Source organism: Eucyclogobius newberryi, unplaced genomic scaffold, assembly GCF_026437365.1.
Source record: "Eucyclogobius newberryi isolate DKJ021-1_F unplaced genomic scaffold, fEucNew1.0.hap1 SCAF_14, whole genome shotgun sequence".
In the NCBI taxonomy this organism is placed as follows: domain Eukaryota; kingdom Metazoa; phylum Chordata; class Actinopteri; order Gobiiformes; family Gobiidae; genus Eucyclogobius; species Eucyclogobius newberryi.
This window is the reverse complement of record NW_027315768.1, coordinates 17,527,535-17,548,707: the sequence shown is the minus strand read 5'-3', so window position 1 is coordinate 17,548,707 and position 21,173 is coordinate 17,527,535. Positions and strand designations below refer to the sequence as shown.

The window sequence follows — 21,173 nt, the reverse complement described above, 5'->3', positions numbered from 1 at the left end:
AACCGAAAACACCCTTAGACCTCCCCTCTCCTCACCTCACCCTGCACATCTTCCTGTTCCGCCTTGTGTTTTGTCTCAGAAGTTGGACTTGAGTCAGTGATTGACTTCGCTCATCATCAGTCTTTGGTTTAGTTTAGTTGAATCTGTATTTGGAGGGACAATCTAAAGAGACATTAAACGTTTAGAAGACAAAGATGTTCCGCATCAGATTGTAGCTAATTTCCATCTGTAGTCCATGATTCTTTTCATTAAAGGACGACCAGTTTTCAGACACGCTCCAGCACCAGCCTGCCCAAATGTGCCGAGCATTAGCAGCAACTTCTAACATCATTTACAATCGTGACCAAAGACAAGATCAGCATGAAGCATTTCATCAGCCTGCTGAACGTCAACAAAGGGACTTATTTTATGAGCACAAGCTTCTTAGAAGGTGAAATAGTTAACTTTAGCCCAGTGGAAGTAGAAGCTATTAGCTACTGAATAATTTGATGTAAATGAATGCAATGAGCTTGAGCGTGTAATGACTTGATCTTTATTTGTTATGTATTTGGTTTTCATTGTGTTGTTTATTCTACTTGCTGCATGGCTTGTTTCAAACAGTAGCTTATTCTATGTAGTAGTGCCCTGATCAAAAAGCTTTTATTTAATTTGTTTGAACCTCTAATCAGCCTCACTGGTGCTGGCGCTAAGAAGGAAGATGCAGACAAGAAGAAAGAGGATGTTCTGAACATCTTTTCCGTGGCCTCGGGACATTTGTATGAGCGCTTTCTGAGGTGGGACACTTTTCATTTGTGCTTTTTGCTTTTCTGTGTCTTCACCTTCACTCGTCCTGAACTCGTTGTATCTTTTCTATTGCAGAATAATGATGCTGTCTGTCCTTCGGCACACTCAGACACCTGTCAAGTTCTGGTTTCTAAAGAATTATCTCTCACCATCCTTTAAAGTAAGGCTACTCTTTTCCGATGAATATAAACTTAATTAAAAAAGAGCAGAAATTGTGATCTTCTAGTCTTGATTTTCTTTTATATTTCTAGTACACCGATACCTTTCTTTTTGTTATCCTTTCTGAAAATGTGTCTATAAACCAGCATCTTTTGTAAATGAAGTTCTGTGTTAGGAGACCATCCATCACATGGCCCAGGTGTATGGTTTTCAGTACGAGTTAGTGCAGTACAAATGGCCTCGCTGGCTCCACCAACAGACTGAGAAGCAGCGCATCATCTGGGGATACAAAATCCTCTTTTTGGATGTTTTGTTCCCATTAGCTGTGGACAAGATCATTTTTGTGGACGCTGACCAGGTAAGATCAGACTTGGTTAAAGCTACATAAGGATGGGACTAAAAACGGTTGGGTTTTGTTTCCTCTTCAACAGATAGTCCGTGCTGATCTGAAACAGCTGAGGGACTTAGACTTGGAGGGTGCACCTTATGGCTACACACCATTCTGCGAAAGTCGCAAAGAGATGGACGGCTATCGCTTTTGGAAATCCGGCTACTGGGCATCACACTTGGGACACCGAAAATATCACATCAGGTACTGAGAATATGTCATTTAAAGTGGGGACAATAATGAGCTGTTGATTAAGAATAAGTTTGCATATGTTTCTTCCCCTTTTACGTTTTACCCAAAGGTGATTTTGTTGTAACGCTAGAGCTCACACAAACTAAACTATAATGGTAAACTTATCCTGAATCCATCTTTAACAATATAAACGTATGGAATTAATCATATTATATTATTCATTATATAATTATAGTCTTTATTTATTCAGGGAGCGCCCTTTATTTATTCAGGGAGCGCCCTTTATTTATACAGGGAGTGCCCTTGAGAGAAAGCTCTTATTTGCAAGACATTTTGAATGTATCAGACGCAACATAATTATTGGCAGAAAACCCTTTAAGAAACCAGAGTAATTACACTTGCTCTAATATTTTTCTTTTCATTTTACACTGTGCAGACTTTTGGAGAATTTGTCTTGTGTTTTATTATTATCATTATTATATTCTACCAGAACACAACAAACCTGGAATATAATACATATCAAAACAAACCACACAGCAAGAGACTCACAGTTGTGACTCTTGTACATTCTGGCCCAGATTCTGTCACTTTTGTTTAGAAATTATTCATTGCTTGTGAGTACATATGACGGGGGAGATGGTAGTCTACAGTGTCTGACATAGTTTCTCCACGTGTGCATAAGCAATTTTGAAGTTGGTTACTTGCCCATGTTTGATATTGCCGTGGCTGCTTGGAAGATTGGAAAGTAAAAAACTGGATGTTTTTGATAAGATCTTAATGAGGAACTTCTTCACTTGAACTTTGGTTTCTCATTTGAAGTTAAATTGCATATCCTTACTTATTACTACACCATTATACACATGTAAGTACCATTATACACCATGTCACTGTGAGTACCATTATACACCTGTAAGTACCATTATACACCATGTCACTGAGTACCATTATACACCTGTAAGTACCATTATACACCATGTCACTGAGTACCATTATACACCTGTAAGTACCATTATACATAAATACCACGTTACTGTAAGTACCATTATACACCTGTAAGTACCATTATACACCATGTCACTGTGAGTACCATTATACACATGTTACTGTTACTGTAAGTACCATGATACACCATGTTACTGTTACTGTAAGTACCATTATACACCATGTTACTGTAAATACCATTATTAGGCCCGAGCGCCACAAGCTGGCGAGAGGCCTATTAATCTCGTAAGGCCGTGCGAAGCACGGCTGCGAAAGTGCGCACATAGTGCGCACGAAATCGAGCGCGAAGCGCTCGCCCACTTCCAAACACTCACTAACGCACTCCTTCACTCACGCACGCCCCGTGCATACTAATTAGTAGTAGGAAAATGGAACATTACCGTTGTAAACGGGCGAAGCCCGTGCAAAAGTACGCACTAAACGAGCACTTTACATTGAGATGACGACCGCGAAGCGGTCGTCATCCCCATATAAAGCACTCATTTGCGCTAAGTAGCTCACGAATACGTTCCCCATCTCTTGCATGTTCCATGCATATAAGCATGTAATGCAAAAATTGAACATTATTACTGTATAGAGGGCCAAAAACACAAAGTGGGCGGAGCCCACTCAAAATTAACGAAAGTACCCGTCAGTGACCAGGGACCCACACCATGAGGTAGGAAAGCGCGAGCGCTTTCCGAAAATGTATAGTTTATGATATTTGAAAAATGGGAAACATTGTTTTCGCATCGGAATATTATTCTTTCTTTCTTCTTCTTCTTCTCGGGACCAACCCCCCTATTTTTCACCCAGTGAACATTGACGAAAAGTCACAAAAATTAGCACACCTATAAAAATCGTGCCTCTCTACATTCTGGCTATTTCCTTTTTCTAAAATTAAAAAAATTGGCGCGTCAGCGCCCCCAAATGTACCAAAAATGCATTGAGAGATGGGAAATGACCCAAAAAAAATCTGATCGTAGAATCATGAAATTTGGCGCAGAGGTAGATGGTGACAAGAGAAGTAAAAAATATTATTACGGCAACGCCGTCCGCCCAACCAAATGTCGGCCATATTGCTTCAAAAATGGCTAAACATGACTTCGGAGTTTTTCCAAACGTCGTACTTTTACGAACTCCTCCCAGGGCGTTGGCCCTAAAAAGCTGAAATTTGGTGAAAATGCTACTGAGGAGTGGGACATCAAAAGTTATCCAAATTACATTGATACCTGTCACGGTCTCCGGCGAAGCCGCAAACTGTGGCAAGAATTTCAGAAATCTCCCAAATTTAACATTTCTGCCGTTTGCGCAGATAAAGTCCGAATTGCGTCAAATTAGAATCAGTTGTTAAACTCTTTGCCCTAAACCTACTTGAAGTGAAATAAATTAATTTGGAGCCACAGCGCCCCCTACAGATTTTATATGGAGGTTAAATATTTAGTTTTGCGAAATTATATTAAATTTGACACACAACTCAATTTTGGCATCCCCATCAAAAAAGTCAATGAGACCCATGTCATAATTGTTATGGTTTTGCCGTAACGATGACCGGATGCCAGAACATGTTTACACTTTAGACTTTCACGAACTCCTCTTAGGGCGTTAGACATATTAACCTGAAATTTGGTGAGACTCATCTTCAGGGGTGGACCATCAAAAGTTATCCACATTTTTATTCTAAGAGTCACGGTGTCTGTGCGGCAAAGCCGCACATTTTGCCAAGAATTCAAAATAAAATTGCTTTTTGATGGTAAAACAAAGGGGAGAAAATGTGACAGCGTCACAGATTCAGCAGTAGGCGCAATAAAAGGACAATTGGGGCGCGTTAGCGCCCCCTCCTCTTGCGGCGTGGCGGCGGCGTGGCGAGGGCCGATCATTGCCGCTTGCGGCTATATTACACATGTTACTGTTACTGTAAGTACCATGATAAACCATGTTACTGTAAGTACCATTATACACATGTTACTGTTACTGTAAGTACCATTATACACCATGTTACTGTTACTGTAAGTACCATGATACACCATGTTACTGTTACTGTAAGTACCATTATACACCATGTTACTGTTACTGTAAGTACCATGATACACCATGTTACTGTTACTGTAAGTACCATTATACACCATGTTACTGTTACTGTAAGTACCATGATACACATGTTACTGTTACTGTAAGTACCATGATACACCATGTTACTGTTACTGTAAGTACCATGATACACCATGTTACTGTAAATACCATTATACACATGTTACTGTTACTGTAAGTACCATGATAAACCATGTTACTGTAAGTACCATTATACACCATGTTACTGTTACTGTAAGTACCATTATACACCATGTTACTGTTACTGTAAGTACCATGATACACCATGTTACTGTTACTGTAAGTACCATGATACACCATGTTACTGTTACTGTAAGTACCATTATACACCATGTTACTGTTACTGTAAGTACCATGATACACCATGTTACTGTTACTGTAAGTACCATTATACACCATGTTACTGTTACTGTAAGTACCATTATACACCATGTTACTGTTAGTACCATTATGTTCATTCAGCTGCAGGGGCTTGTCGTTATTGAAGACATTACCTTTTACCCCATAATAGTCTCGCTTGCCTGTGGAGGTTTTATAGGGCTTTCATTATCTCACCATGCTCTGCCTTTTGTAACCAGTGCACTTTATGTGGTGGATTTGAAGAAGTTTCGTAAGATTGCAGCAGGGGACAGATTACGTGGCCAGTACCAAGCACTGAGCCAAGACCCTAATAGTCTGTCTAACCTTGATCAGGTAACTCCAGCTTATGTGCTTTATCAATTACGCTCAGAGAAAAGTAAAAAGGTTATTTTGCTATGGCTTTTTAGGATCTTCCAAACAACATGATCCACCAGGTAGCAATCAAGTCTCTGCCGCAGGAGTGGCTGTGGTGCGAAACGTGGTGCGATGACAGGTCTAAAACTACAGCCAAAACCATAGATCTGGTGAGTCCCAACTGTCCAGCTCTTTGTCAACTGAAAAATGTATATATATGTACAGATACAGTTACATACACATCCACAAGGCACCTGACATTAAGTAAGCTTCTGTGGAGCAATCCTGCAGTCTCCTAAACTAATTTAGAGATTTACTGGATGGGCTGCCGTCGACTGGAATAGGAAGCATTGTCTCATTGTGGTTTAGGACAGCACTTTGTAATTCAGACAAAAGACATGCTCTAATGTCCTTTTAACAGGATGGGAAATCAAATTAGGTCCAAATGCACACCACAGACAGTGCTGGGAATTAGACTGGATGGTGCAAAATAGCAGCGATTGCTTGACTGATGTGTGTTTCTCGCAGTGTAATAACCCAAAAACCAAGGAGCCGAAGCTCACAGCAGCAGCCAGGATTGTGCCTGAGTGGGTTGAATATGACAACGAGATCAAGCAGTTACTGAAAGGAGTCCAAGAGAAAGTATTAGAAAAGCAGAGCTCATCCTCACCAGCAAAAGGTTTGTTCTGTGCTGTGCCTTCATTAGAGAAACCTAAATGAATGTTACCGACATGCTTTCTGTCTCCTCTTGTGCTGTAGATATCCAGAGAGATGAACTTTAGTGTGTGCCAAGATCATGCTGCACAGGAAGGAGGCTGCATCATTTGCACACAGGACACCTGTGAATCTTGAAGACATTTCCAAACAAACAAAGCTATTAACAGTTCCATCCTCATCCTGAGGGTAGATATTTTTATACGTGTCACGCTGTGTCGGCTGTTTTTTACTGTAACATTATATGACAGATAAACTATGACTGCTCGATAACTAGCAGATCTTGAAATAGAAGATATCAAAGAGGCACATTGTTGAAAGTCCACATTAAAAATTACAATTGCAAAGTATTGCACTGATAAACTGTATTATCATTTTAACAGCATTATGTAATATGCAAGAAAAAATTTCAATATGATACCAACACAAAATCAATCATTTTAACTTATTAAAATGTTTACATTTCCTGGTCTGTAAATGCTTTATTTATGCTTGAACCATTGTTTTATCTCAGGAATCAGATGGCAGCTCAGTCGAGTCAGTCTAGGTGTGGCAGGGCTGGTCTCGGGGCGCTCATCCTTCACTGTGCTGTGTCAAATACCAGTGTTTGTACCATGGTCTGCTGGGAAAGAATAAATCTTTTCTAGAAAACATTACAAATGGTTGTAATTGTGGTGGATTGACTTTGTGACAAAAGGCTGTTTATGGCACAACAGTGGTGGTCTCTGGCTTGCTCATTCACAGCACAATACTAGCACAGACTATAATAAGCATACATTTCAATACATACATCTGCATATTAATTTAAGTTCGTTGCAGACACAACTGCAGACACACACACCGGCTGAGTAACACTGAAGTCATGAGGTGTTCAGCTCCCTGATGGCACAGGGCACAAAGGAGGTTCTGTACACGTTTTTCTTAGCACAAAGAAATGTGTTCCTCTGCCCCGATGGAAGCCGTCTGGAGAACAGTGGGTGGCTGTCCTCATCTATAATCTTACGACTGAAGCGACGCTCTGCTGTAATGCAGCCACAGCAGTTTGTGATTGGACTTTGCTACTTTGTTTGACGCCGCCGTTAAGTTTGGCTTTGTTTTTATAGTGACCGAACCAAGAGACTATAAAGTACTCTCGATTAAGGACTGATATCCCTGTGAGAATATGGTCACCAACATTCCTCTAGTGTGTTTGTACTGGAATTTTTTCTGTAGATTTCTTTCTTTTATATATTTACATAACTCGAAGGCATTTGTCAATTGTTTTATTTAAAGTGCATAAATATATCTTCTCATTTAGAAACCTTCACAAATAGAACAGCACACAAACTGCTGTAAATACAAATTGAAAATCAACATTCTGTAGAGTCAAAGGACACTTTGTATCAAGTGGGAAAGATTTCCTTATCCATGAAATCTTAACATCACTGGAGTTGACTTAATCCCTCTGTATCTTAAATGATGTCACATTAAGTCACACATTGGTCCATTTTGTTGAACACTTTATATGCCATGGCACAGCAGTCCAAGATGTTCCCTTTTCATGAGGAACAGAATTACAAATGTTCAGCCCATCAGTTAAAGTTAAACTTGAATTGAAAGTTTCCTGATTCAAATGGGTTGAATCCCTGAGATCCGGGGAAGCCTCCGCGAAAGTGCTGATGGAATCTCTGGCCCTGCTGGCTCTCGGGGTCCATGGGATCTTCTCCATGGTCAAACTTCTCTCTCATCTCTGTAAAGGTACAAGAACCTCCTGTAGTAAAGTCTATAAACATCATGCTGATTAGACTTTGAGTTTTTAAGAATGTTCTAACATTGTTCCCTCACACACATACTTGGAGATGCATTTAGCTTCATTCATACTAGTTTGATGAATCCTGTTAAGAATGTCCTCTGCCATCTGAGCCTCAAAAAACACATTTTCCTGTTTTAAAAGTCCATAAATCATTCCCACTCATTGTGAGCATTTCTGCTGTCAAATCACGACCATTACACCTGCGAGCCAGTTGAGCATGTAAGGTTTATCTCAGAGCTCCGACTCCTGACACGCCTGACTGACATGGTCACATTAAAGTTCTAAACGTGAGGCAGAACTAGTCAAGAGCAAGTTTAAAGTCCAATAACAACACAAATAATGCATATGTGTCTTTGAAATAAAGAAGAACCAAACGGCACGACATTTGTTAATTATATTTTTGGAATAAAATTACATATCAAGTTTATGTTGAAGGACTAAAAAGTGAAGTGTAGTTCTATTGTTTGCTTGTGAGAGATTTTGAATTTTCTGCAGTAAGAGTAGCTTCATCTTTCGTAGACATAATAATGCTTACCTGGATTAGTGAGGACCTCTTTTGCCTGAGCGATGTCTATGAACTTGTTCTGAGCTTTCTTCTTCTCCTCTGGATCCTGGAAGTTGTCCGGGTGCCACTGTTGAGCTAGTTTCCTGTAGGCTTTGATGATCTCCTTTTTCTGCGCAGTCCTGCAGCCAGGGAGACGACATTATCGCTTTATTAAAGAACAGATTTGTGGGTCACACCAGTAAGTAATACCCACCTTTTTACTCCCAGTATTTTATAGTAATCTTTTTTCTGGGACTGTTTCAGCAACCTCCGAGCTTTCTCCAGCCCTTCTTTGATTTCTCTGTCATTCTCATTCAACTGTGCAGCACTCTCGTAGTCCTTAACAGCTGCAAATGAACAGAAATTCATGTGAAATCAGTTGTGTTTTTGTGCAAACAGATCCAGTCAACAGATCCAGTCTTACTCTCACATAAAAATAAAGCTCTTTACGCCAGTCAGTACACCAGCTAACCTTCAGATCATTTGAAAGGAGCTCGGGGCTGTTTGGGGTGTGTACGTTTGGCTTGCTTTGAGGATTGTTTACCCTGTAAGGTGTAGTGGGTGAAGCAAACACCCATGGGTTCTGCCAGTTAAAAAGCCCTTCCCTGGCTTCACCACCTGCTGATGTGTTCAGCCACGGCACCAAAGGCAGCCCTCTGGTGCAACTGCTACGCTAACTGCACTGTACATCATTAGTTCAAGCTTTTACAGCATATTTACTGAATAATTTGAACAAAATGGCACATTTGTATTGGGAAAGTATTCAAAGCCAAACAATTGACAGAATTAGTTTTATTAAAAATGTGTCATATCTAGACACATTTTACTTTAAATATATCTTTAGTGTCAAAATATCTGGTATGTGTAAGAGGAATGACTGAATGAATAGTCGCAGCAGTAAGACTTTGAGTACCGAGTTGATGTATTCTATTCTTCTGTTTGAACACTAGATGTAAAATAGAACTTTTGGTTTGAAGAAACTTCACATGAGTCATTTTTACAGGCATCGCAAGCCAAACATTTTTAACTGTAAAAGTCTAGTGAAAAGCTGTTTTTTTTACAACATAATACAACATAAACAAAACCATGCAGGACCAGAGAAACAAAATATATATATTTTTTTTTAAACTGGAGGGTATCCAAGGTTAAAGCATATTAAGTCCAAAATAAAGGTCCCAGTCCAGTGTCTGTAAAATCTTTCCATTTTCAAATGAAGTCAAAAGTCTTAAGAGTGTTGAGAGACCCAAATACATTGTTCTGAAATTGAGTGGGACGGTGGTGTCCAAAATAGTCCACATTGCCTTGTTAATTTCTGTCCAATATTTTTGTGCAACAAAAACACATGATAATGGTTCTCCAACCTTCAGCATTTCCATGTGAATAATGCGCGCTTTGACACGGCGTTATGAGTGTCCAGATGATTACAACTGAACCTTTTCCGACAGTGAATCACTCCTGGACCAATGAGGGTTAAACTGGCCTTAGTGAAGATAATTGTCAGAGCAAATGTCAATGGTTAAGATTCCTTATTTAATAATTTCCAAGATTCATCCAGATTACTACAACTGAATCTTTTTCTACTATGGAACCTTCCTGGGGATTGAGGGATTACATGACTATATAAAACTTTTTTGATCGATCAAAATACAGCTACAACTATTGACTATTGATGCAAAAACACCGTTGTAGGCTCATTACAGTGAATAATATGTCCCCTTTAATTATTTATTCTGCTCATCTGTAATACCATAAAACCTTGTGACTAATTATTTCACACTTCCGCATGTTTCTTTGTTACAAAACATATTTGACAGACCCACCTTCTTCATACTGCTCCTCCTGTATGTAAGCCTCTGCTCTGTCCTTCAGCGTGTCCACATTGTCTGGTTCTGACTGCAGGATTTCACTGCACATAGCCAGAGCTTTGCTGGAGTGCTGCACCTGCTGGACACCACACAGGGGACGAAACACAGGGACGTAAGGCAGGGACATAACGCAGGGACGTAACGCAGGGACGTAACGCAGGGACGTAACGCAGGGACGTAACGCAGGGACGTAACGCAGGGACGTAACGCAGGGACGTAACGCAGGGACGTAACGCAGGGGCGTAACGCAGGGGCGTAACGCAGGGACGTAACGCAGGGACGTATGGCAGGGGCGTAACACAGGGACGTAACACAGGGACGTAACGCAGGGACGTATGGCAGGGGCATAACACAGGGACGTAACGCAGGGACGTAACGCAGGGACGTAAGGCAGGGACGTAAGGCAGGGACGTAACGCAGGGGCGTAACGCAGGGACGTAACGCAGGGACGTAAGGCAGGGGCGTAAGGCAGGGGCGTAAGGCAGGGGCATAAGGCAGGGGCGTAACGCAGGGACGTAACGCAGGGACGTAAGGCAGGGACGTAAGGCAGGGACGTAAGGCAGGGACGTAAGGCAGGGACGTAAGGCAGGGACATAAGGCAGGGACATAAGGCAGGGACATAAGGCAGGGACATAAGGCAGGGCCGTAAGGCAGGGCCGTAAGGCAGGGGCGTAAGGCAGGGGCGTAAGGCAGGGGCGTAACAGGGGGACGTAAGGCAGGGACATAACGCAGGGGCGTAACGCAGGGACGTAACACAGGGACGTAACGCAGGGACGTAACACAGGGGCGTAACACAGGGGCGTAACACAGGGACGTAACACAGGGACGTAACGCAGGGACGTAACGCAGGGGCGTAACACAGGGGCGTAACACAGGGGCGTAACACAGGGACGTAACGCAGGGACGTAACGCAGGGACGTAACGCAGGGACGTAACGCAGGGGCGTAACGCAGGGACGTAACGCAGGGACGTAAGGCAGGGGCGTAACACAGGGACGTAACACAGGGACGTAACACAGGGACGTAACACAGGGACGTAAGGCAGGGACATAAGGCAGGGACATAAGGCAGGGACATAAGGCAGGGACATAAGGCAGGGACATAAGGCAGGGACATAAGGCAGAGGCGTAACGCAGGGGCGTAACACAGGGACATAAGGCAGGGACATAAGGCAGGGACATAAGGCAGGGCCGTAAGGCAGGGCCGTAAGGCAGGGCCGTAAGGCAGGGCCGTAAGGCAGGGCCGTAACGCGGGGACGTAAGGCAGGGGCGTAACACGGGGGCGTAACACAGGGGCGTAACACGGGGCCCCACAGTTAGTCTCGGAGGGGTGGAGTGTATGGTACGGCAGCCGCGAGGAGCCTTACCTTTACCAGGGCGTGACAGATACGCTGCTTGGCGAGGAGAGTGAAGTGATGCACATTAGGCTCGGTCTTCATCACAGCCTCATATTTGTCAACAGCTTCTTCATATCTGAGAGAGAATAATACAGGCTTAATAAAGCAAATGTACTGGTAAAAACATTTCAGAATCAGAAAAGGTTTATTGCCATCGGTGCAACATAAAACAATGAACAATGATAAAACAACATATATAAAAAAGAAAAACTATTTAAATCTGCTATGGGATAAGAATAAAATTAAAATAGGCTGTCAACATTTACTGCTGAATTTACAGAAGTAGTGCAGAAAGTGAAATGTTTAGTACACTGAGTTACATCTGATACAAGGATATACGTACTTGATAGAGACAGAATAAACAACAGAAGTCCTCGCACAGTGCATTGAAATTACTTTTTGTGCTAGAAGTTGACTGTCCATTTGCCTGGGAACGGTGGTTACACCCCTGAACAATAGTTTAGACCTCTACAGGCATTCGAATGAGTCCTGTATTAGTTTGGTTTGTCTTGCTCACAAGTCTCAGAATTGTGATTGTCCCTCATTGAGGTGGTCTTCTGCTGACCTGGTCTGACTGAGAATGGCTTTTGGATGAAATGTCTTTTTCAAAACAGTGTCCAAGGGCCTCATTTATAAAGCCCAGTACGCATAAAACAAAGTCCAAAATGTGCGTACACACTTTTTCATGCAAGGAGTGCAATCTATAAAAAATACTTGATGTGAAAATGTACAGACTTCCACGCTAACTCTGGAGCTTGCGTGGAAGCTGTGCAAAGTCTGGGAAGAGGTGGGCAAAGGTGAAATAGACATGCTAGCTTGGTCAAATGGACCAGTAACAAAAACGGTAATTGAGTAAAACAAACAGTAAACTGTGCTTTATGATCTTTGTGAGGGTCCGCACAGTCAAATGGGCGACAGACCCTTCACATGCAGGAGCGTGAGCAGCACGTGCTCCCCATGCACGCAGACCAGGCACGTAATTTTAAGTTTTCCATCCTTGCTCCTCTGTTCAGATGCCCTCCCTCAGTGTCACAGATCCTGAGTGCTCTCCCTTCTCTGAGCCTCCCCCTCCCCGCTCTCCCCGCGCTCCCCCGCTCACAATGCTCTCGAGGTCGGCGCTCCTCGTCTGACATCTCATGTCGAGGATTTCATAGTGTCCTTAAGAGCTGTTGTTCTGGCGGTTTAACGTTTTAGAGCGATCACTTTGCGCACAGGGCATTATAAAGCAGGGCAGTGTAGGCTACAGTCTGATCACATTTTGGTACAATCAATTTCTGTTTAAAGACTCGTTTGCGGGCCTCCACCTCGACAATTAGTGTTTCCACCTCCATCTTGGAGAATTTCCTCTTTTTCCTCCTTTTCTCGTCCATCTGTAGCACCGCGTCTTGCCCTTATTAAGGCGGGCTCAGGACGGTTGAGGCTAAGGTGTGTTGGGATTTAGGAAGATGTACGCGCGTACAGGTGTGCTGCACAGGTTTTTATAAATCATATTTTCTTTTTGCGGTAGAGAAATTTTTACGTTCCGGTTCACACGCTTTCAAGTACAATTTGACACTCTCTTTTATAAATGAGGCCCCAGATGAGAACACTTGAATCTTTTTCTACGATTGTAAAACGTGCACTTCAAATGTGAAAAAAAAAAGGTTGCACAATGTTTCTCATATTTGTGAATGCATAATCCTATTTCAAGAGAGATCCACTGACCAAAATCTCTTAAACAACCAAAATCTCTGTTGCTACCGGTCTCTATTTACTGAAGCACTTGTCTATTAATGCAATAAGCCACAGGGAATATTGTCAAAACATATCCCAAGTTTTATGCAGCCACAGTAAAAACACTGTCATTGCACCATAAACCCATCATACTATATTCTGAGCCAATTAATGTGAAATGTTATGTATCCCTGATATAAAGTGACATCCTCTCACGATATGATAGGATTTGCACGGCTGTTTGTGAGGCAGAGATGTCGAAGTGCTTGAGGACAAAGATATAGTCTGTCTCCAGCTGATGCAACGCAGAGTGTACAGACGCCATGGTATCCTATATAGACACACACTCACTCAGCGCGGCCTCGCTTACACACACGCACACACGCACACATACACATACATAATACACGCACCTCTGCTCTTTAAGGAGTTCCTCTGCAGACTGGATTTGTTTGTTGAGTTTCTTGACCTGTTTGTAATGGCTGTAACACTGTTTGTGATCAGGATCCAGCTTCAGACACTCACGGACCTCACTGCAGAGAAGCAGAACAAAAAAACTCGATTATTGAGTTAATCGATGGATAAAAAAAAAAAAAGATGTGTATGAAGTTTTCCCTTTGATTCTTTTTGTGCTTCCAATGAGGCAGTGTATTTATTTAAATACAGGTTTATCTAGGAAAATGTTTGTTTCCGGGGACTAATCTAATATTGTGAGATAGGGCCAGAGTTTGTATAGTGCCCTAATGAAAGAGGCTCATTTATATGAACACAGTGTTAATTTTGACAAGAAATGTAGTTAAATACACATTTAATGCTAAGGAATCCACTAAATCAATAACAGTTTTAGTCAACCAGAAAATATTGTAGTATAAAATTGTATGCATTGCTTAGATGTGTAGTTTGTTTATGGTTTAGTTTGAAATTCTGGGATTGGATTGGCTTTTGAATCTAGTCTTTCATTTCAATATTATTCAACAAATAAATATACACATTAAATCATAGTTTTAGATGACAAAAGTGTATGTATTTTTTGCAATACCAGTAGTTCTAGTCATAAACAATATTATCAACAACAAGATCGGCCAATTCTACAACATTCATTTAATTTGTGATGTGTTTTGTGAATTTGTGATTAAATGTGCTTCACTTTCACTTCGCTCATCCTTTTCCCCCATGACACTTAGTGGATTGAACAGACAGATTTCAACCGAACGGTGAAACAGCACTCACTTGAGGGACAGCTCGTGGTCTCCGAGGTTATAGTAGATGGTGCTGAGTTTGTAGAAGGCCTGTGTGTTGTCGCTCTTTAATTTAGAAGCCGCTTTCAGGTCAGTGGCGGCCTTCCACATCTCTCCCATTTGAATGAAGCACTCGGCTCGCATCTCGCGGGAGGCGGCGTCCCAAGCGCAGGTCTAGAACAAGACGGACAGTTCACAACGCTCTTCTCGTGACACAAATTCTGAGAAAGTCTGAGAAAATTAAGAAGCATCTCCAACCTCGATGATGGTGTCGAGCTGGGATGCGGTTGTCACAAAGTCCTTGTTCTTAAAGCTCCTATGGGCCTCTGCTGTGAGCCTCTGAATTTCATCAGACTTTTGCAGCAGACTTTGTGCTTCACTCTCTTCTTTCTCGCTGGGGTTCGACTTCAACTGGAACAGCACGAAACCAGGTACTTTTTATAGATTTCTACATTGATTCAGTAGTTTAGCATTTGCAACCAGCCATTTAACCAGAGGGAATAAACATAGGTATGGTAGATGGTTTTGAGGCATTGCCAAGTGTAAGTGTGGGATATCAATGGGCACAACTCATGACGGTCTGCATCACCTCTCTGGCCTCTACTTCATCTTTTGTTTTGTTTTTTAATATACGTTTGTGTGTCTTTTACAATAAATCTCTAACAGTATTACAACCAGGAACGTCAAGATTGTTCAGTTAATCAATAATCGTGATTATTTATGTCACAATATAAACTAATAAACAATTAAAACAATATTGTGGACTATTTTAATAGCAAGAATCATTTATTTCAGTTTAATTTACCTTCTAAAACGTAAACCTGAATGTAAAAAGCTTTTATAAGTAGCTGTTTGTGTCAACTTACATAATAGTAGAAGTGTAATACTAACTTCAATTTATCATTTAGAAAGATTGATTTAATAAAGCTGGTCACATACCAGACAATTTGAATAAGAAAATGACATATAAGCCAAGTTGTGACTCATCGTGAATAATCATTCAATCGTGATGTTTCTTCTCACAGTAAACATAACACTAACATTAGATTTCGTGACGTCCCTAATGGGTAAAGGACAAAAGATGTTTTGCAGTGAGTATCGTTAGAAAGCACTGTCAGTACAATTAAATCAGTAGAACAACATGTGCTGCATCGCGTCATATTCAAATCCTGTTCCACCACTAAACAGGGCTCGGACTAACAACAGCAGCAAACAAGCTTCCTTCAGAGCTGGAAATGTAAGATGACAAACTAGAACAGGTTTGCAGTTCAACAGTGACATCTTCTGGTGCCGTGTACGTCCCGGCTAATGTGTCTATCCTGTTTTAATGTTTGAAGGTTATCTTATAAGACTTACCACTTTCTTAAAGTCGCTCTCCGCTTCATCTAGTTTCCCGTGTTTCAGAAGCAGGTTTCCTCGCTGCAGCCGTGCCTGATGGGAAATAGCAAATGTTTTTGGTCGTGAGTAGACGATAAGCAGATGTTACAGCTGGTATAATGACTTATTTTCCCAGCACAGTTCTGTCAGGAGTCATACTTTAGATATGCTCAGGGTGGAGGCAATAGAGTGTATTTTACATGCCATAGAACAGAAAGTGAAAGTGTATGAGTTTACCTAGATGAGAAACTTACCGAAGTGAAGTCCGGTTTGAGCTCAATGACTCTGGCCAGATCAGGCAACGCAGACTTGGATTTGCCCAAAGCCAAAAAGACAGTCGCCCTTCTGTAGTAAGCCAAATAATTCTTTGGGTCGCCATCTGGTAAAGACACAATTAAGTGGCTAGTATTTTCAAAAAGACATATAAACATCACCATGAGCATGTGTTTCTCTTACCTACAGCAGCATGAAAATGTGACAAGGCGTCTGCGAGTTGTCCGGCAGCAAGCAGCTTCTTTCCCATCTCCATGTGATTGTCCGCACTGCCACATTTGACTCCTACGAGAGGGACAAACACAACACATAATAATAACAATAACAATAATGATGCATGTTTATGACATATGTTCTTATGAATCAGGGTGTTCTGGGTGGGTTGAAGTCACATTACAACACAATATGATCTGTACAAACATGGTATCTTTAAGATAAGATAAGATAAGATATTCCTTTATTGTCCCACATGGGGAAATTTCATTGGTGCAACGCAGGTAGATACAGAGGTAGATACAGAAGAACAGATCACTTATAGGAAGTCTGAAAAACACTTTCAGTAGAAGATCTCCTATAAATAAATAAAAACTCCCATAGACAAATAAATAAATACATAAATACCATTGCGTGTGATCACGACAGTAATTGCACATGAATATGTGTCACGACAGCACATAGATTGCACATGAATTCCAACAGCAATTGCACATACGACAGATTTGCACATCAGTATTAGGTTAGGTCAGTATTGCGACGGGATAACGTGACGATCTCCGGGTAAGACGACTGTTCTCCGCAGTTTCATGAGTTCCTCCTTTGTGGAAACGCGGTACGGCACCGGCCGGGGGGCGGGGCCGGAGCCGGGGGACTCAGAGGCAAGACACATCGCCACGACACGACGAAAACACTCAATCCAGCCGAATAAAGTCAAAACAAGTTAATTTAAAGCGATTCCAGTGCGTGTCCCGATCGTTCGTGAAGTTCCTCTTTCATATAAACGTGTATATAAACGTGTACCGACGACACGCCGTACTTTAGCGCGGCCGGAGGGCGCGGGGGGGGGGGGGGGGGGGGGGGGGGCTGGTGGGCTCGCTCGGAGCTAGCTCACGTCACAACAACACAACGAACGCAACGAAAAACGCTCAAATCCAGCCGAAAAAAGTCAAAAACAGTTGAATTAAAAAAAACTATTCCAGCGCGTGTCCCTATCGTACAGTAAAATAGAAAAAATATACTAACTATATTTACAAAATATAGGAGATAAAGCACAATAAGTGTGAGAAAGAAGAGAGAGCGTTTACACCGGGCTGCCAGCTGTACCAGCGCCTTATGTGATGTCATATGTGCCTTATGTGATGTCTTTACTCATAATAACATAACTGAAGTGAGGACTGTAATAACTTGATATTTTAGATGTTTGGATACTGGTCAGGAGCTTTATTGGACCTCACAGGTGCACACACAGGTCGCTTTCTCTCTCCTTCTCTGATTCCTCCCTGATCTGAATTAATTGAATTGATTGATCGAATCACTTGAAATCAAATTGCGTTCGGCGGACTCATACCGCTGTTTATATTCTCCTTGCTTTGTTAGTGTTACTTTTAATGGCAGTTGGCAGCCAAATGAAAAGGTGCCTTTACCGCCACCTAGTGTCTTTGTAGATCTTTACATGTACATGTGTTTTACGCTATACTGTTGAATAAATAATCATAATAATAATAATTAAAAAGGGAGAGATTAGGTAACCAAAGCAGAATGTAATGTGACATCATAAAGCGCCCTATCATGCAATGGCCATAGTGCCCTCTACTGGACATTCCACAAACTACAAACGCATGTAAACATCAATTGAACTGAAATGACAAATAAAGAAGACCATACATGTTCTACAGAGAATCTTTTTCAAAATAACTATAATTCTGGGGTTAAACAGCAGGACAAAACGCATGAAACAGATCCATGACAACACACTAGACAGAGCAGGAAGCAGCATGGAGAATTACCGTAAAGTGGTGCTTATTGTAGTAATAAGAAGAATAAAAAGCGATAGAGCAGAGGTCAATAAACTTTACCCGTAAACGTATGGATCATTCTCATCGTAGCAATATTACTCCTTATACTAGTTGACCAGAAATCTCACAACATTTTCTTGGTAAAATGACCTTATGGTTTGTTTTACCACTAGCCAAAGTTTCCAAAAGTTACTCGTACTTCGTGTGTTTCAAGCTTTGTCTATGTATAATAGTTCCAAGTGCACGTTAGAAATCCACACTCTTTTAAAACAGCCACAGTGTTTACGATAGTTAACGTCCTTCTTACCTTGAAACCTCATGTCAATCAGAACCAGCAGATACGGGATATGTGTCGCTATCTTGTGCGCCACATGGCTAATGGAAACCATTGTTTGCTCTAAACACGTACTATCGCTACGTTTTACGAAGTAGAAACGTGAATATGTTGCCAGATGTTCCGCGTGTCATTAAATCAGTCCAAATGTCCCGTGTGTTGACAGCGCGAGCCGCGGCAGCTCAGTCTGTGGAGCGGTCCTCTGGCGGCCGGGCGTGGGGCGCGCTGATTGGCTGAATCGCCCGGATAATCCCGCCCCTCTCCATTGGTTCAACAGAGAGGAGCCACGGCAGCACAAGCAGCACTCTATTATAATATTATAATATTATACTATTTTAATATTATAATATCACTGAGTCTGAGGGGCAGCACAAGCAGCACTCTATTATAATATTATAATATTATACTATTTTAATATTATAATATCACTGAGTCTGAGGGGCAGCACAAGCAGCACTCTATTATAATATTATAATATTATAATATTATAATATTATAATATTATAATATTATAATATTATACTATTATAATATTATTATAATATTATACTATTATAATATTACAATATCACTGAGTCTGAGGGGCAGCACAAGCAGGACTCTATTATAATATTATAATATCACAAAGCCACGGCAGCACAAGCAGGACTCTATTATAATATTATAATGTCACTGAGTCTGAAGAAGAAAGACTAAGGAATAAAACCATAAGAAAAAAAGTCTTTATAATATCACAAGAGTCCAAAAAAGAAAGCCGAAGGAATAAAACCTAAAGAAAAAAGTCTAAAGAATAAAACCTAAAGAAAAAAGCCTAAAGAATAAAACCTAAAGATTAAAACTTGAAGATTAAAACCTAAAGATTAAAACCAAAAGAAAAAAGTCTGAAGAAAAAAAGTCTAAAGAAAAAAGACTAAAGAATAAAGACGTACAACTACAGTGGGTGGTGGTAATGTAACACTTGGAGAGTCTGGCGTGGGAAAAGGCCAGCTGGAATAAAATCTAAGGAATACACCAAGAAGAAGAAGAAGGTGTGTGTGTGTGTGTGTGTATGTGTGTATGTGTGTGTGTGTGTGTGTGTGTGTGTGTGTGTATGTGTGTATGTGTGTGTGTGTGTGTGTGTATGTGTGTGTGTGTGTGTGTGTATGTGTGTGTGTGTGTGTGTGTGTGTGTGTATGTGTGTATGTGTGTGTGTGTGTGTGTGTGTGTATGTGTGTGTGTGTGTGTGTGTGTATGTGTGTGTGTGTGTGTGTGTGTGTATGTGTGTGTATGTGTGTGTGTGTGTGTGTGTGTGTATGTGTGTGTGTGTGTGTGTGTATGTGTGTGTGTGTGTGTGTGTGTGTGTGTATGTGTGTGTGTGTGTGTGTATGTGTGGTGAGAGCCAGAGGACATGATCATGTTCAGCAGGATTCTAAAACTGTTGCCTGACCAGCCCTTCCCAACACGTTTTGACAGACTACTTTGAATGCGGGCGGGGCTGGCGGGTCAGGCAACTGAAACTGTGGCTAAAGACAGGCCAGACGTCCCGAAAAAAATTTGAAATGTTCTTCTTTTCTGTAACTGTCTACTTTTTTGTAGATTTTTTAAAATGATGTATTTGGACTAAACCCTTGTGCTCTAACTTTAAGTGAGACTAACAATTAAAACAATGCATTGGGTGTCAACACATGTAAGTGTTATGTCCATATCAAGTAAATAAGACAAAACTGAAACTGGGAACGTAAACATTATAAATGAGTGTGCAATCCACCCTTTTGCTCCTTGTAGAGCAGGACCTGCAATTCAACAGACCCTCTAAAAAGGTCAACATTTCGTTAACATTAGGACTTCCAGAATTTTAGAATTACTAGAACTCCCAAGGCTGACAATTTGATTGTTGCTCTCTAGCGATCATCAATAGAATGATTCTTCTAAAAAGCTAAAAATGGGTCTATTACCCATGTGTCAGTAAAACATACGTCAGTAAAACATAAAACATACATTTTCCTTTATCAAAAAAGTGTCATAAGTGCCATAATCTCTGTAGCTGATCGGTTTTCATTTGTCAAACTCCTCTCAATTTTAATATTTCGTCATATTTCATGTGCAATTACTGTGAAATTCATGTGCAATCCATGTGCCGTCATGATACATATTCATGTGCAATTACTGTAGTGATCACATGCAATGGTATTTATGTATTTATTCATTTATTTATTTTTTTCTTTATTATTTTTCCCCTCCATCCCTTGTTGGGAAATGGGAGGTTTTGTCTATGGGAGTTTTTGTTTATAGGAGATCTTCTACTGAAAGTGTTTTTCAAACTTCCTATAAGTGATCTGTTCTTTTCTTCTGTATCTACCTCTGTATCTACCTGCGTTGCATCAATGAAATTTCCCCATGTGGGACAATAAAGGAATATCTTATCTTATCTTATTATGAGGCTAATCCCAGTTTTCCCATTGAAATCACATCATGGTTCTCTTCACTTTTGCCTCACTTTTGCCTCCATATGCCTGCATGTCAGAATTCACAAGCTTTGGAAAAGTTTTACATGTTTGTCTTTTTATTTTATGAACTAAAAATAAAATTAGAACTATAATGAAACAGA

At 41.0% G+C, this 21,173-nt stretch overlaps 2 protein-coding genes across 4 annotated transcripts in view; one reads left to right on the top strand and one right to left on the bottom strand.

Moving 5' to 3' along the window:
• Positions 1–6,515, top strand: part of uggt2 (UDP-glucose glycoprotein glucosyltransferase 2) — a 29,748-nt gene extending 23,233 nt beyond the window's left edge. For both annotated transcript variants that reach the window (XM_072444611.1, XM_072444610.1), the window contains 8 exons: positions 669–773; positions 859–943; positions 1,118–1,300; positions 1,374–1,534; positions 5,194–5,308; positions 5,383–5,499; positions 5,858–6,008; positions 6,089–6,515. In XM_072444611.1, the coding sequence (XP_072300712.1) occupies positions 669–773; positions 859–943; positions 1,118–1,300; positions 1,374–1,534; positions 5,194–5,308; positions 5,383–5,499; positions 5,858–6,008; positions 6,089–6,111 (940 nt within the window). In that variant the 3' untranslated portion in view covers positions 6,112–6,515. The remainder of the gene's footprint in view (positions 1–668; positions 774–858; positions 944–1,117; positions 1,301–1,373; positions 1,535–5,193; positions 5,309–5,382; positions 5,500–5,857; positions 6,009–6,088) is intronic.
• A 775-nt stretch (positions 6,516–7,290) lies between these two features.
• Positions 7,291–18,787, bottom strand: dnajc3a (DnaJ (Hsp40) homolog, subfamily C, member 3a). Of its 2 annotated transcripts, none has more exons than XM_072444608.1 (12): positions 18,560–18,787; positions 16,424–16,525; positions 16,222–16,346; positions 15,947–16,021; positions 14,849–15,001; positions 14,583–14,764; positions 13,766–13,885; positions 11,610–11,715; positions 10,200–10,323; positions 8,594–8,726; positions 8,371–8,519; positions 7,291–7,772 (listed from the first exon to the last, which is right to left on the bottom strand). In XM_072444608.1, exons 1-12 carry the CDS (start codon positions 18,639–18,641, stop codon positions 7,615–7,617), a joined length of 1,509 nt encoding a protein of 502 aa, XP_072300709.1. In that variant the 5' UTR covers positions 18,642–18,787; the 3' UTR covers positions 7,291–7,614. The 2 variants fall into 2 exon arrangements, with proteins under 2 accessions (XP_072300709.1, XP_072300710.1); XM_072444609.1 differs by having other exon boundaries at positions 10,200–10,320.
• Positions 18,788–21,173: the final 2,386 nt, after the last annotated feature.

Bases quoted from the DNA above. Each gene is read 5' to 3' on its own strand.
- dnajc3a (XM_072444608.1), bottom strand. From the start codon at position 18,641: ATGGTTTCCATTAGCCATGTGGCGCACAAGATAGCGACACATATCCCG. The intron at 15,002-15,946 runs GTAAGTCTTATA...GTGCTGTTCCAG, and splicing joins AGAGCGACTTTAAGAAAGTG to TTGAAGTCGAACCCCAGCGA. The intron at 10,324-11,609 runs GTAAGGCTCCTC...TGTGGTGTCCAG, and splicing joins TCTGTCACGCCCTGGTAAAG to CAGGTGCAGCACTCCAGCAA.